Genomic DNA, 15,755 nt, shown 5'->3' with positions numbered 1-15,755 from the left:
TCTCATCAAACCGTAATTGTTTAAAAAATCATACATTAATTTGTTATAAATGGACTTAAATTCCATAATTCCACATGAATCATTTCTATATATCTATATATTGTGTGTGTGTATATATTCATAAATCATCGTTCTTCTGCTATTGTCTCCAACAATGGCTTCTTCGACCTCGACATGGACAATCTATGCAAAAACTCCGGCTTCGAAAACTCTTCAACATCATCCAAATTCAGCTTCGGCACCGCCGTCTCTTCATCATTCTTGTTATTCATTTCCTCCCCACACTGATCCGCCGGCAAAATCCTCCCTTTCCCGGAAGAACTCCGCTTGGCAGCCATAAACAAGAGGCCCATGTCCCCCGCCGTGATCACTGAGTGCACCCTCTTCATCGGGAACATAACGTACACGTTTCTCTCTTCCAGGTCTTCATCCGCGCTGAGAGGGGAAAACCTTCGCCCTACTTTCAGAGACTGAGAGTTCACAAGGAAGAAGTTGGGCATCTCCAGCATGAGCTCCGCCGCTTTCGTCGGCGTCAGGATTTGTTTGACTTCTCCTCCTGGAAACACCACGGTTACCGACGTTGAATGCTTGGTCAATGGACTTGAAAGAGTGCAAGAAACGTAATTCCCCATGTTAACTTACAGAAAGAGGAAGTAATTGAGAAGAAGAAGAAGAAGAAGAAGAAGTTAACTTATGGTTAATCTGGGAGGAGGGTGGTTGAGAGGAAGATATATAGACGAGAAAAGGAGAGGCTGAAGAATATTCTAAGAAAGAACAACTTGGATGAAGAAGGAGTCGAGTTGACAATGGAGCCTTGCTGACTCCGCGTGTCAAGAAGCGGAATGCCGAGGCAGTTGGAATTCTAACTATTGTATTAATTATTACTTTATTATTTTGTAAGATTGCCTGGAGATTCTTTCAATTACGTGGCCTTTGTTCTGCTCTTGGCGTCGGTGATAAAAAAACAACAGGATATTTTCTAGTCGATTATCACATATAAATTATTATTATTATTATTATTTATAAAAATAATTAATTATAAATCATTATTGAGAAATAATATTATTTTATTTTAATATTTTTGAATATAATAATTTAAAATTATTTATTATATTAAATAAAATAAATATATTTTTATTTAAAAAATTAATAAAAAAAGATTAAATTATAATTTTTGATAATTTTTATTATTTAAAATAGAATTGATAATAAAAATATCACTTATATTATTTATTATATTATCAATTGTATAAAAAATTATTATAATATTTTATTAATAAAATTATGTAAATTTATTTTGAGTATATAAATAAATATATAATATTTAAAATAGATACATATAATATTATCAATAATATTATATTAATTATATATATAAATAATGATATATCATTATATAATTAAATTAAATTAAATTAAATTAAATTTTTAATTTTTTTATATAATAATATATTATTATTTATGTATAAAATTATATATAATATTATTATAATATTATACATATTTTATTATTTATTAATCAAACAAAATAATTTAATAAAAATATATTTTTCTGAGAGCCTTGCCACCATGGTCAACCTTCATGGGATATTTATATTAGGGCATTAAAATTTGACAAATTTTCAACTCCGGGGCAACTACTTAGGGTGGTAGCCGTGGCCGTTGCGGTGGCGGTTGCGGTGACGGTGTCAGTGTAAGGGGCAGGTCATCATCTGCGTCACTCCCAACTTCGAAGAAGCGGTCTTGCATTCAATTTTTAGGCATTTTCTTCATTGTTTAATCAGACGAAGCAGCTTTCCCACCTCATCAGGGTATTGGATTACATCTCATTCATGCTAGAGGGCACTCCCTCGCTGGTAAAGCAGCATTAATTGGAATTACCATTTCAGTACGGTTTGGTAATCTGTTATGACATAATATAAAAAATATTATATTAATATTAAAATTTTTTAATATAAAATGTACTTTAAATTAATAAAATATGATTTAAAATTAAATAAATAATATTAAGATTTACACAAATAAATAATTTTGGTGAAATATAACCCAATAAAATTTTTTAGTATAAATTATAAAAATATTAAAAGACAATATTAAATATATTTAGTTTGTATATTTATATAATTGTAATTACAAAAGTTATTTTTATTTTTATTTTAATATTTTATTTTATTATTAAGTAATAAAAATGTGATTTAATTAATCAAATTATTGATATGCTTTAATGGTCTTAGTATGTAATTGTTAAAGTATTTGTAAACAAAACAAAATATTATATTGTGTGCTTTATTAATAGTAAATTGAAATAGTTTAATAAAGAAATTAAAACGGCAAAACCACTTGGAAGAGTGAAAAAAATATATAATTTTAGGTCAATTTGGATTGAATCGGGTTAACTTAAATATTTAAGGATTTGGTTAAAGTTAAAAAAATTTGACATAATTCTAATTTGAATCAGATTAGAGTTGAAAGTCTTTGACATGATACGAACACGACCTTATGACACAAACTATCAGATTTAGCATTAATGTACTACTTTTATTGGAATCATACTGGGTTGGCTTTTATGTACATACTTTTGAGTATATATGTATTTGAATGATTAGACATTATAATTAATTTAAAATCATTAAATTTCATTTGTATATATAATTGTATATTAAAATATATATATATATATACACATAATTTTATTGATATGTTAAATGTTAGAGAATAACAGCACAAGTTACCTCATGACTTGATCTAGTCCTGCTAAATTTGACTCATACAACCATGCATAACCTAAATTAGAGTTTCTATCACTAGAGTTTTGGTTGAATATTTCCATAATATTAGGTATTGACTTAATTACAAATAAATCTCCATCATTTACAAACTTCAACAAACATTTCATAGCTATAAATGATTGCTAGTCTCTGCAGCCTCTTCTAATTAAGAAGTTTCTTCAAACAAGAATTTCAGGAAGGCTAGATACTACTTGGATTGTGACACTTATCTTCAATCCATAGGGTAATTTTATTATAAACAAGGGTGTATGTTTCCAAAGGAGAGAAGAGAAAAAAATATATTAGAGTTTTGTAATTTAGACAACCAATTTTGGCTGGTTCAGGGAGGTTTTTGATGTCTCAAATGGCCAGAAAATGGAAAGCCCTAAACTTTTCAAACCGCCCAGAATGGAAGGTTCCAAACTCCTTGAATTATTTGATTCATCTTTGTAATCTTTTGATTAATGAAATAATTTTATTTTATTATATATTTTGTGTTTTTATCTTCTATTTTTATTGAATAAGAACTGAGTTCTTAATAGATATACAAGTAGTATGCGATTATGTTATTATTAAGCAATTTCAACATTCAAGCTTACTAGTTGTAAGCGAGTTCAGGATATTACTGTAACTTTCACTCACAATATGGTGAGATTGAACTTTTGTTACATTTTTTGTGTGCATATGACAGGACATGCAGCTTTCCCCAACTCTGCTGAGACTTCCTCCAGGATTTCTATGACAGCCTCAAATGGTCGCCTTTTTGATGGATCTTCACTTGTGCAATCCTGAATCAATCTATTGAGGATAACCGTTGTAATGCATCAATACTTAAAAAAACAATATGCATTAAAACAACTGCAGAAATTGTCGATCAGGTCAAGAAGAATGAGGACCAAATAGGCTTCACAAGACTAACTTTGCATACACATAATGCAGCAACTTAAAGATCCTTTTCACTAATCAACTATTTTCTTGTTTATCCCCCCTCTTAATAAAGTTAATATAAGATCTGCTAATTTGTTAGTACTCTCTTGCCAAAAAAATGATTACTACATAGTGATCAAAACAAAAATGCAAGTGTTACAGAGTGAAAAACAATTTCAGATTTCGTTGGAAATGAAAAAGAGCTAACCAAGAAAATGGTAACATGCCATTAAGACGACTTGGGATTGAAATAATGTTCACTTACTCTTGAATTCTTTTAGGGCATCGACTTAGCTGAAATTTTGGTTCAAAATGTATGAACTCAGATATTGAGTTGGTCTGCCCGTGATTTCCTTCTAGCATCTATCACATTTCAAATTTAAAAGTCAAACATTTTTTTAAGAGAACAGAGAACTGCAATTTCATATATGTAAAGTTTCCAAAATTCACTGTTTTGCTACTTTTGGCAATCAAGAGACAGTAAAAGCTTTTTATTTAGATATTTACTTCACAGGCATATTCAATTAAAGCAGCTTGCTCTTCTTTAACCAGCAAATGAACATTTAGGTCTTACGCATTTTGCATGAATTTATACAAGAAGAATGTCTCAATCAAGCAACTAAATTCACGGATTAGTAAACAATTTTTTTCAATGAGATCAAAACTAGTGGCTGACCTAAAAAGAATGCCACTAGACAGTAAATCATGCAGATTTCAAGGACTACAATTCTTATGGAGCTGAGTGTTGATTGGCTAATGTTTTGCTAGTTATGTCAATGATCAATCTATAGCGAATATGTAAAACTTAAGCAACTTTTCTAAATGCTGCATGTCATTGCAAGAGAAGACCACAGATTTCTTTTTCCGGGTGCCCTGAGAATTTTTAATAAAAAGTTTCAATGTAAAATATGGAAGCCAAATTATTTGAAACGTCATATCCAAATAAATACCTGATAAAGTATGTGGCCAAATGAACAAATATCTTTCTTGGTGTCATCAGATGGGTTTCTAGTAACGCTAGAATTATCATTTCTTTGGCCTGCAAAACAAAATATGTTCATCAGGTTGAAATTGAAAGCATTTGTTCAACAATGATACATACTTTTGTCTTGATTTGGGTGCATTTGTTCATACAACATTTGAACCCAGTATTCTCCAATCTTCAAGCGGCCACCTTCATCTTGCAACAAATTTCTGCAATCACAAAGTATGAAATAACTTCGTAAGACTATTAACTGTTAGTACACAACAATTCTCAAGTAAATGAAAAAGTCAGCGTGCTTGAAAGTAGGTGAAACTTCACTACAGAACATGGTGAGTTACAGTTAGTCCCAAAAGCTTGAACTAACAAAATGCCAAACTATAATTATTTAGCTCTAAAATACATCATCATATGCAAGGCTAGATGTAATGTTAATCTACTGTAATTACTTTGTTATTTGAGTTGTGTAATTGTTAAAAAGTTGTGTGATGTTGGTTTAAACCACTTGCAGGGCTGTTATTGGTTATTAAAACAAGTTTAAAAAGCTGGACTTTTGCTTTACAAAAGAGTGGGATGGATCAGAAAGTAACTTTCAGCAAAAAAAAAAAACAAAAAAAAACAAAAAAAAAATTAAAAAAACAGAGAAACAAATTTTGCATGTCTTTCATTCTCATTACAAGGTTATTTTCCGGCATTTGAACACAAGGCCTTTGAGAAGTATTTATTTTCCTTTGATATTAGGGTTAAAAGCCATTAAGTCCAAGAAATTAACACATAAAGAAATAAGATTTAAGCACAATGTTCATCAAACCAGCCGGCTGTGATTATCTTTACACTAAAGTTAAATTGATTACATATTTTTCATAGTTTTTAAGATTAAGACAATCCATAATCATTTTAAGGATTCTTTGACGGCAATCATGTCACTGCATTGGTCATCCTGATCAACGTGCTCATTTAAGTTATAAATACCAAAGGCAGAGAGATCTATGAAGAATAATGAAACTACTCAAATCCAAATGTGTTAAACTAACATACAGGGGTGTTCAATAATAGTAACTCAATTTTTACAAGCTCTATCAAATCCAGTTATTTGAATCTTAAGTAAATCATAGAACTTCATTTTGATAGGATACCATGTCCAATTTGCAGAAACTATGAACCTTTGGCATCAAAACTTACTTGGTATTCAAATGATAGTGAACTATGGCTGAGGGTTTGTGCTCGTGAAGATAATTCATGCCTCTGCCAATTTTTTTAGAATTAAAGAGGCGTTAGTATTAATTTTCAATAGGGAGAGAAAAAAGAGCCACAACTGTGGTCCATAAACTACACTATTTGAAAATCAAAACAAGTGAAGGTGATGTACATTACCTAGCAATATCAAGTGCATAACGTAAAGCTATATGAAGTTCAAGTCGAACTTTCTTGGACAAGATATATTCCAAGCTTCCCTGATTACAAGCAATAATTTTATAAGATAAAACAAAACTTCATAAGATAGATTGATCATGGAAGATAGCCTCCCCATTTTTCATTCCCCATGTAGAAGAACAAAATACAAGAATAAATAACTCTGCATTAAAGGTAGAGAACATTATGCCTTGAAATGTATTTTCTTTGCATTTTTGCATTATAATAGACAGGTTTTCCATTTAGGAATTTACATACAACTACAAAAGGGAAGGCCAATTAATTTTTTTTTTCTGTTCTGCATGTGACTATTCTGTTTACATTTGTTTCCCCTTCCCCTTTTCTGATTTGCTGAAGTAAAGCTGACATAAAGTTCAGAATGATTTATGTCACGGTTTGATTTCAGTAACTTAGTTGCAGGCTCTTCTAATTGATGCCACTCTGTTTCAAAATGAAACTTAGCATTTCTCAGGAAAGCACTATAGTTCACTTGCTGCAAATGACACGCTTACTCAATGGTGTCTTTATGTAATTTGACCTGAATACAAGCTTTAAGAGACTTCGACTTTCACCAAAGAGATATTTGCAGTCTAGAAACAAGTTAACCATAAAGGCTTATGATGGCAAACTTTACCATCGTAATATTAAAAGACAGAAAATAATTACCCGTATTCATATCTGTAAGCCTAACAAGGTACAAAACAAGGTATTTTTGCAATTTTGTGCATTCTACTAAAGCTTCAAACCGCAAACCACATGCATGGAAATATTTCATTATTTCTGCTCAGTACATCTAAGGTTCATGTTAAGCATATCATGTGCCTGAGAAACAAGTTATGCTTCTAAGCCAAGATTTAAGGAAAACCAAGCCATTAGCAGCTATAAAAATTATAAACCCTATCAAATTTATAAAATAAACATTCAAATATTAATACTAAGAGATACTTTTGGCATGTATTCTGTAATCAGAATTATCTCCTCCCCGCAAACAATTGAACCAAGAAACTGCAAGATATTGGGATGTCGGAGTTCCTGTAACAAAGTGTTAACCTTGGCAGACAGTATCCTGCAATATGCTTGAAAAGGAAACATTTCATCAGGCACCACTGACTTTACAAAATTGTTAAGGACAATGGATACCACACAGATAGACAGCGTAGTCAAATCTTATTTACATTTGTGCAGGATTATCATCTATGTCACACTTAATAATGGTTTTGACCACCCATGTTCCACGCCACTTGACCCTCTGAGATTCACCACATGCGCCCTAAGAAAAGGAAAATTTCTCTAATGAATTAGATGCAAAAAAGACATTCATTGGATATAGCTTAGGAAGGAAACACCATATAGCACAATTATGTTTTCAGAGCTATATGTGTCTTATAAGGCCTTAGTTACAAAGCTAGCATTTTTCAGAGGATTGTTAGGTAAAGTTTTATGAAGTTCAAGTTCGGTTTTCGAATAGTTTTCTTGGTTACTTGAAATGTTATTGCATACTTGGAAAAAAGCAATGACAACTTTCGTGCTACTTACATTTACTAGACATCTAAACCAATACTAAAAATTCTGCATGTGTAAGAGATCAATTATCAATTTCCAATTCTTCAAATGATTTGGCATTGTGATAGCTTTTAATTAATGCAACCAAAAGTGATTGGTGGTCTAGAAAGAGAAACGCTTGACAAACTGGACTTGCTACTGGCCACGCTATCCTAAGACAAACTGGACTTGCCTTTTTAATTCTTCTCAACTTCTTTTTGTGGATTAAGGCGCTCACCCGCTCCTTCTCAAGTTCTAGAGGACTGCACAGATGATTTTGAAGCTATTTTTTTCAAATATCTATAACTAAGAAATTTTTTCAATCCGTCTTAAAATGTAAAGAACCAATTTGTGCATGCTTCTGCAATTAAACCAACTTTAGGTTAACAAAAAAACCATTCTCTTTTATTGTGTACCTGGTTAACTGTTGAGGAGTGTTGTGTATCAAGTTCCATAATGTCAAAATTTACTTCACCTGAATCTTGCTCATGCCTCACTGTCTACAGAAATAACAAAGAACTAAATCAAATTAGATATGATAAATAAATGCCAATTTCACTCTCTTGTGATAAGAAAGAGAAAACAAGTTGTCCTAGCGCAAGAACCATAACTTAACATCAAAGAATAGGAATATGATATCAACAAGTCATACAATTTTACATATAAAAATTTCAATATGCCCAACCTTCTTTGTTAAAATATGCATTTCATCACTCATTAACCAGTATGCTAAGGAAAATGAAACTCTAATCTCCCTACATTATAAATCTGTTCATCCTACTCATGTCATTTTCCCTCAGATATAGAGGTTTCATCACTAGGAAGTCATAGAAAGACCATGTGTTATTTTCTATTTTACAGTTCATAGCCTGTTGTACAACAGAATACAAATAAGAGAATATGATAATTGCATATCCTACATTCTTCTCCCAGTGTAACCCAGCTCATGGAACAATATTTGTACACAACATAGTAAGTGCTTCTAACACTATGGTCGCTTAGATTCTTTATTTTCCTTTTGAAAGACCAAACAAGTATTATCGTATTGAATATCTACTAGCTTAGCAGTATGTTCATACTACACATTATATGCAAAGAAGATGGACATTTTTTGTTTCTCGAAATAATAACCTACAAAACTCAATGTAACAATTCTTGTTTATAGACTACAAGAGAAGAGGTGAAGGATAAATAAATAGATAACTCAGGTCAACATATTCAGGAAAAAAACAGAGGAGCTTGCTGCCCAATCTTTCAAAGAACATCTTTATAGCCCCAGTTAGATAACTTTTATTGAGTTGAGTTCACTCCATAGGATGATAGGATATTTTACTTCACGGAATCCTCATGTTTGGATGTTAATACTTCAGCTCTTATAACAAAAAACATGAAAAAGATAATAAATAGTTCAATTACCATTGGTTGATCATTGATAAAGTCTTTGCCTCCATTTACTTCCAGGATCCTGCATATATCTCGGTGGCCATAAAGTCTTGCATCTGCCAGGGGCTTCAAAGTACAACCAAAAAGACAATAAATTGATAGTAAACTTCCAAATTAACAAATCAAACCTTTGCAAAATTATGGGCTGAAATAAAAATAGAAAAGATCACATTCTCTTGCTTCCATAGAATGAATTATGGAAAAAAAAAACCCTTTCTACATTCTAGCAAAAGTATGATGTAGAATCAATACCATGGCTACAGAAGCTTTGCATACTGTGATCTCTAAAAAAATATAATCTCATGTGTGTGTGTGTATAAATATATATATTAGAATTACTCCATCTCAAATGTGAATTCCTTCCGTTTTTGAATGCTCATTTCAAAAAAATCTCAAAAAAATCACATAATAATTTGTTATGAAAATTGTTAGGAGCTAACTTAAAAGTGCAGAGTTTCCTTTTTATTAACTGTATATCCACTTAAACAAATTGCTTATGATAGATCTTCAGTAAGTCTGTGTAGACTTGTATTGCTCCTCATTTTAAACATGTCCGGACTTCTTTAACCAAAGAATGACATGGTTTGTTATTTAAACATCCCACATAGATAGAAAGGGCAGGAACATTGCAAGAAACTCAACCAAGGGGGTTAAAATGTTGATTAGAAAAAATAATTATATAGTATTTAAAATTATAATACAAATATATTGGATGCAAAATACACTAAAATATGAATATTTATTTATAATTATATACAATTAATTTATTTCAAGTGTACTTGATGGCATGAAACAAATGTATTGAGCTCAATAAGTATATAAAGAAACCAATAAAATTTAGTAATGGACAAATTATTAAACCAATAGAAACTCAAGCATTTCCGAATTAATCTACAATATAGAATAAATAAATTTAAAAATATTATGTAGTTGTATTATGGCCTTTATTATAATTTAATATCATATTAGGACTCTTTTAAAATTGAAACCGTATAGAAAAACCAAAGGGGGGTGATTTGCTTACAGTGCGTTGCCATCGATCAATGAGATTGACATCAGCCTTGTAATGGAGAAGAAGCTCAACAATGGAAGCGTGGCCTTCACTCGCAGCAAGATGGAGGGCGGTTCTCTTGTCGTAGTCTTGTACATTAGGAGGAGTACCTTGCCTCAACATCTGATTCAGCCCAACTCTGTCACCCCTCGACGCAAAGCTCAAGAAATTCCCAATCACTTGCATATCTAAACCACCTGAGCAACACCCTTCTTCCATCTGACCCATCGTCTTCGTCATCCTCGACAATCTCTAACTTTACGAAGAAAGAGTCAGGGGAAATACCCATTTGTTAAAATCGAGAGAGAGGTATTTATACGTAGAGATGGATGCATAAAATTGGCGGTTATGTCTATGACTTCATGGTTTGATGTTAACGAACATCATATATATATATATATATATATATATATATATATATCATCGTATTCGAAGACTAGGAAGACATTCGTATTTTATTTTTCTGTAAAACAAGTTTTGGGTTTTTGTCAGCAAAATCCTTTCTTAAACTGAAGAAGACAGAATAGATAAAAGAAGTCTAAAGTTCACATGATTTATTAACATAATTCCTGTTTATGACATAATATTTACTGTAGATATAACCAATTAATATCGGGCACTTAAAAATATCATGGAGGACCTCACTAGCCAACAAACTAATATAGAGGAATGTGTAGGTCAAAACTATTATTAGAGGACCACAAATAAAAGGTTTACCCAAGGTTGCCCGTAACAAATATGCTCAAAAAACTGGGTGGAAACCTCCCCTCTCTATCCACAACCCTGAGAAGAGACCAACCAAGTTAAATTAGTCCCATTAGTTTCACATAAGTTGATGCTAGGTGAGTCCACCACCTTCACAATGATGCTTGGTTGTGACTATCAAGATTGACAACAGTAAGGTGCATTGAATCCTAATTAACAATGAGAGTGTCATGGACATTTTTTATCCGTCCATTTTTTACAAGATAGGACATAAGGATGCAGGCCTGAAGCTGATGATCACGTCATTATATGGCTTTACAAGTGATTACATAATCTCTCGAGGCATGATCACTCTATCGGTTGCTCTGGGAGAAAGCGCTAAACGACTATAATAACATACTTTCTAGTAATCAGTTGCTTCTAAGCCTATAATTTCGTCATAGGCCAGCCATTACTCAAGAGCCTGGTGTATCACTTCACCCAGAAATTCTCTATGCCTACCAAGATTAGAATAGTCAAGAGATCTCAATTAGATGCCAAAGAACGCTGCAATCAAAGCTATCAAGATGGCAACGGAAGAAGCAACTCCCAACAATGATGACAGTGGAACGCCAAATTCCACACCCTAACCCATTCAAAGAAAACATTGACCCTAAAGCCCAAGAAGGCAAGTCACCCACTAGACCCACTGAAAGATTGAGAGAAGTCCAGGCCGACAAATAAGACCCTACTTGCATCCTCAAAATAGGTAAACTTGGTGAGCAACTAGATGAACAGTTTGTACTATTCCTACAGGCAAACTTCTCAAATCTTGAGACAACGATATTTCTTTCACCAAATTGTGGGATAAAATTTAGCATCGCTGACTTGGGATGTGTTATTGGGCCTAATACTTTTTTTGCAGCACAAAATATCATAGATTCGGTCGGTGAAGTTGAAATTTCAGTCTGATGAGATCGATTCAGGCTCTACCTGAGTTTCATGTCTTCTTCAACGATCATGTTGTCAATAATTTCAACACCCTTTTCATTTCCATGCCTTCAAGTAAAGAATACTATGCAACTGGTGTGTCTGGTTCTGTTCACAATCGTTTGTTTCCGAAGGCCAGTTTTGATTTTATTCACACCTCTTACTCGCTTCAGTGGCTCTCAAAGCTGCTGAAAGAGCTGGTGGATAAACAATCTCTGGCATGGAATAAAGGGAAAGTTTCGTATCCAAATTCAGCCAAGGAAGTGGTGGAAGCTTACAAAATGCATTTTGGAAAGGACATAGAGTGGTTTTTTAATGCCAGGGCCTTGGAAATTGTTTCTCTGGAGATCTTATGGTTCTTTCTAATCCCAAGTGTTGCGGATTCCCATTGCAAGTGCGTTATAATTGCAGTTTTTGACCTCTTGGGATCTGCCCTCATGGAGTTAGCCGTCCAGGTAAATTCTGCTTTAAAATTCTTGTTTACTTCATGGTAGAAACAGTATTCAAATTTATTGAAGTTTTAGTTGTTTCTCCCTTTAATTTCAGGGATTAGTTGACGAAGATAAAGTGGACAATTGCAACCTTTCAATCCCAGATGAGATAGCCTCCTTGATTGAGAGCAACAATGGCGATTTCATCTGAAGATGGATTAGTTATTGTCTCACCAGGTCACTGATCTTAACATCATGGTCATGCATTTGACAGCAGGCATGAAGAGCAACATCCGGGCAAATTTTGGAGCAGAGATTGTTGAACAAGTTTTCGGAAAATTCAAGCAGAAAATTGAGGCGTCTGCTGTTCTCATTGACCCAATCTACAAGCGAACATATGGATTATTTATTTTTCTTAAGGATAAACCTTATTAGAAATTGAAAGAGTGTAGGAGTTTAAATTGAAAGACAGAAAAGTTCAGAAGCAATTGCTCAAGATTTCTTATTTGGGTTGTAATTGTTTGATTAAGTTATAGTAATAACGCTTGAATGTGTAATGGCGCAGCCAAAATATGACTCAATCTTCCTTTTTCTTCTCATTTATTAAAAAACATCTTCTGGAGTCCTTGAGCTAATATGTTTCTATTGAAAAGAGTAGAACATCTTGTTGAAGTCTTGGCTAATTTCAGGAAAGTAAAATGTAACAACTATATATGCTGTGATCTAGTTGTATAAAGTTTGCAGCGATAAAGAAAATCTGTTTTTATAGCTCGGTGAGAAAGGAAATGACTACTACATAATCCTATTGAAAAGTCTGAATTTAGGAGCAGTGAAGCCCTTTGTGTTGTTGGTAAGTGGTGATCAATGAAGCCATAGCTCATATGCCTGACTTAAAAAGCCTGGGGATATTTGATACTTCCAAACCATTTCAAATAGGAGATTTTGGATGTTCCACTGGACCTAACACCTTCATTGCATGCAAAACATTATAGATGCTGTAGAGAAAAAGCAAACCAGAAACCTTCCAACCGGAAAATTAAGTGATAAAGCTGGGGATACCCAAGCAATAACGAGGTCATGAATTTGAAATCTGTTGACAACATATCTTGCTACAGTGAGACCAGTCATTGTATTTGGGTACCTACTTTAATGATCAATTTCAGAATGAATTCAACACTCTTTTCAAAACCCTTCCTCTATGCTCTATCACAAAAATATTTCGCCGCTAGAGTTCCAGGTCCGTTTCAAAGCCGCTTGTTTCCTAGATCCACTCTTCGTTTATCCTCACATTGCATTGGCTCTCCAAAGTTTCAGAAGAGATTTTGGATAGAAATTCTCCTGCATGGAATAAAGCCAGTATATATTGCACAGGACTTGTGAAAGAAGTAACTGAGGCTTATTCAGCCCAGTTCAAGAAAGACATTGAGTCCCCTTTTTAAATGCTAGAGCTCCAAAACTAGTGGCCGGAGGGCTGATGGTCATTGTGTTATCTGGTTTACCAAATGAGATCTCTAAATCTAAGACTGCTGAGGGTAAACTCAGTGATTTGCTGGGGTCTTGTCTCTAAATCCTTGGAATATTATACGTCACTTATTAGAGCTGCCCATGAGTGACTCATCAAGGAGCATTTCGGAAATGAGTTCGTAGATCAGATATTAAACCAATTCACCACAAAGATTGCAGAGAATTTATCATTAATTGATTTGAGAAACAATGTCAAGGTTAACTTATTCATCGTTCTCAAGCGCCTCAACAACTAAATAATTATTTAATATATTATATATGCTCAAGCTTTCATAAAAGAAGTACCGTACCATCGTTGTCCAGGGTATATATATATAATGATATATTATTATATGTGTATAAAGTTATGTATAAAATATTATTCTTTATATATACAATTTTATATATAAATAATTATGTATTTCTTTGTAATTGAATATTATATATTATTATTTATACACAAAGTAACATTATTATTTGACAGCAGGTTGAAGGAAGCCGGGATGTCAAGTACCTGGAATTGATCCTTAAACAGGACCGGCCCTGCAGTGAATTCTAAGGCCGGGATGGAGTAGTTCAAGTAGTTGAGTTACTTCAGAGTTATTCCCCTTTTTCAAGTACAGGAGATACAAGTAGTTCGGTTAATACAGGAGATACCTTTTTTTCTCTTAACGACAAGTATGAAGGCATACCCTCCAATAAAGGAGAGCGGTGTGCAGTCTTCATCCTTTCCAGCTCTGCATCAAGTAAAGAATTTCAGACTGCCATCTCTGACTGGAATGATTAAAGAACTGCATCTCATTCCTTCTGTTTTCCAAAATTGAAGCCCCAACGACATTTATTAATTTATTAACAGGCATTTTCGGGCACTAACCTCCGGAATACGAATGAGATCCACATTCAAAATTTGCCTACCAATGAAATGTGATCATTAGAGAGTGTAATTCGGTTTAAATTATAAAATCATATCTAATCACTTAAAAATTATGATTTGATATATAAAAAAATTTAATTATATTTGAAAAATTTTCACACTGAACTAAACCGTAAACCATTTTTTTAATACATACTTCATATATTTATTTTACATATTTATATTATATTATAAAAAATTATAATTTTATTAATTTTATTAAATATAATATATTTAGAAGTCAATGATTTTAACTCTTTCTAACAGTAATTCAAATCAGACCAAATCGTATTTTTTCAGTTTAGTTCGGTTTGGTTTAGTATGAAAACTAAAATGGTTTTGTTTTGTTTGTAAATTTTTTAAATCGTTTTTTTCAATTTATATTGTGTCTGGATTCACCCATGACATATCAACCCGATCTAGTTTAATTTAATTGTCAAGAGTAGTTATTAGAAGAGTTGGAGAGTAGTTGGACACTTATAAATTGTCCAAACACTGTCTCCTCCCGTATGAGATTACGCTATTTTTTTTATTAGAAGAAAAACATTCTCCCTTCTTCTCTTGCATAACTAAATAGCACAGAGCATGTTTCTCAAAATAGACATGCAGTACATGAAATAAAATAGGTTGTGAAAATCAACTAATGTCAATACCTCGCACCCTATTCGAGTGGGTTTCGTCAGAACATGAATCCGGGTATGTAATTTGATGTTTACTGTAATTCACAAAATGTTTATATTGATATGATTGTTCCTAACAGTTTACTTTGAAAAACTCTTAAATTATATTAAATTGAACTGTGTACACCCCTCAAAATTTTTTTAACCATTTCTTGAAATTTTGCTTAAAATAGGTTTAAAGATTAGTATTAACTGATTTAATAATTTATTTTAAAGATTTTTGTGATGTTTTAAAATTTAGATTTGTGTTTTACATTTCTCTCAAGTCCTTTCTAGCCGTTCTTGCCATCTATCAGTGTTCGAGAGGAAAGTCTTCCCCTACTTGCAAAACCCATTTGACAGATTGCTGACTATTTTGTGGACCAATCTCCATTCCAATCCACGTATCACAAAATCACAAGCATTGCTCGTCGCTTATGAATGCGTTT

General features: G+C 32.7%; 3 protein-coding genes across 4 annotated transcripts; 1 reads left to right on the top strand and 2 right to left on the bottom strand.

Annotated features, from left to right (window-relative positions):
• Positions 1 to 835, bottom strand: LOC123198178. The gene has a single exon (XM_044612826.1). It carries the CDS (start codon positions 630 to 632, stop codon positions 126 to 128), a length of 507 nt encoding a protein of 168 aa, XP_044468761.1. The 5' UTR covers positions 633 to 835; the 3' UTR covers positions 1 to 125.
• A 2,472-nt stretch (positions 836 to 3,307) lies between these two features.
• Positions 3,308 to 10,504, bottom strand: LOC123197141 (integrin-linked protein kinase 1-like). Of its 2 annotated transcripts, XM_044611297.1 has the most exons (11): positions 10,100 to 10,504; positions 9,049 to 9,141; positions 8,049 to 8,132; positions 7,266 to 7,360; positions 7,036 to 7,156; positions 6,052 to 6,131; positions 5,860 to 5,922; positions 4,798 to 4,889; positions 4,646 to 4,734; positions 3,961 to 4,058; positions 3,308 to 3,566 (listed from the first exon to the last, which is right to left on the bottom strand). In XM_044611297.1, exons 1-11 carry the CDS (start codon positions 10,364 to 10,366, stop codon positions 3,434 to 3,436), a joined length of 1,215 nt encoding a protein of 404 aa, XP_044467232.1. In that variant the 5' UTR covers positions 10,367 to 10,504; the 3' UTR covers positions 3,308 to 3,433. The 2 variants fall into 2 exon arrangements, with proteins under 2 accessions (XP_044467232.1, XP_044467233.1); XM_044611298.1 differs by lacking the exon at positions 3,961 to 4,058.
• A 769-nt stretch (positions 10,505 to 11,273) lies between these two features.
• Positions 11,274 to 12,999, top strand: LOC123198268 (loganic acid O-methyltransferase-like). The gene is made up of 2 exons (XM_044612943.1): positions 11,274 to 12,255; positions 12,347 to 12,999. Exons 1-2 carry the CDS (start codon positions 11,782 to 11,784, stop codon positions 12,440 to 12,442), a joined length of 570 nt encoding a protein of 189 aa, XP_044468878.1. The 5' UTR covers positions 11,274 to 11,781; the 3' UTR covers positions 12,443 to 12,999.
• Positions 13,000 to 15,755: the final 2,756 nt, after the last annotated feature.

This window comes from Mangifera indica, chromosome 15 (genome assembly GCF_011075055.1).
Source record: "Mangifera indica cultivar Alphonso chromosome 15, CATAS_Mindica_2.1, whole genome shotgun sequence".
Classification (NCBI taxonomy): domain Eukaryota; kingdom Viridiplantae; phylum Streptophyta; class Magnoliopsida; order Sapindales; family Anacardiaceae; genus Mangifera; species Mangifera indica.
The sequence above is the reverse complement of the archived record's forward strand: the minus strand, read 5'-3'. Positions and strand labels throughout refer to the sequence as shown.

What these genes read in the sequence shown, in the direction of transcription:
- LOC123197141 (XM_044611297.1), bottom strand. Translation starts at nt 10,366, where the DNA reads ATGACGAAGACGATGGGTCAGATGGAAGAAGGGTGTTGCTCAGGTGGT. An exon ending in TTGGCCACATACTTTATCAG is followed by an intron (nt 4,059 to 4,645) that starts GTATTTATTTGG and finishes GAAATGTGATAG; the next exon opens with ATGCTAGAAGGAAATCACGG. An exon ending in TGCCCTAAAAGAATTCAAGA is followed by an intron (nt 3,567 to 3,960) that starts GTAAGTGAACAT and finishes TATCCTCAATAG; the next exon opens with ATTGATTCAGGATTGCACAA.
- LOC123198178 (XM_044612826.1), bottom strand. Translation starts at nt 632, where the DNA reads ATGGGGAATTACGTTTCTTGCACTCTTTCAAGTCCATTGACCAAGCAT.
- LOC123198268 (XM_044612943.1), top strand. Translation starts at nt 11,782, where the DNA reads ATGAGATCGATTCAGGCTCTACCTGAGTTTCATGTCTTCTTCAACGAT. An exon ending in TCATGGAGTTAGCCGTCCAG is followed by an intron (nt 12,256 to 12,346) that starts GTAAATTCTGCT and finishes CTTTAATTTCAG; the next exon opens with GGATTAGTTGACGAAGATAA.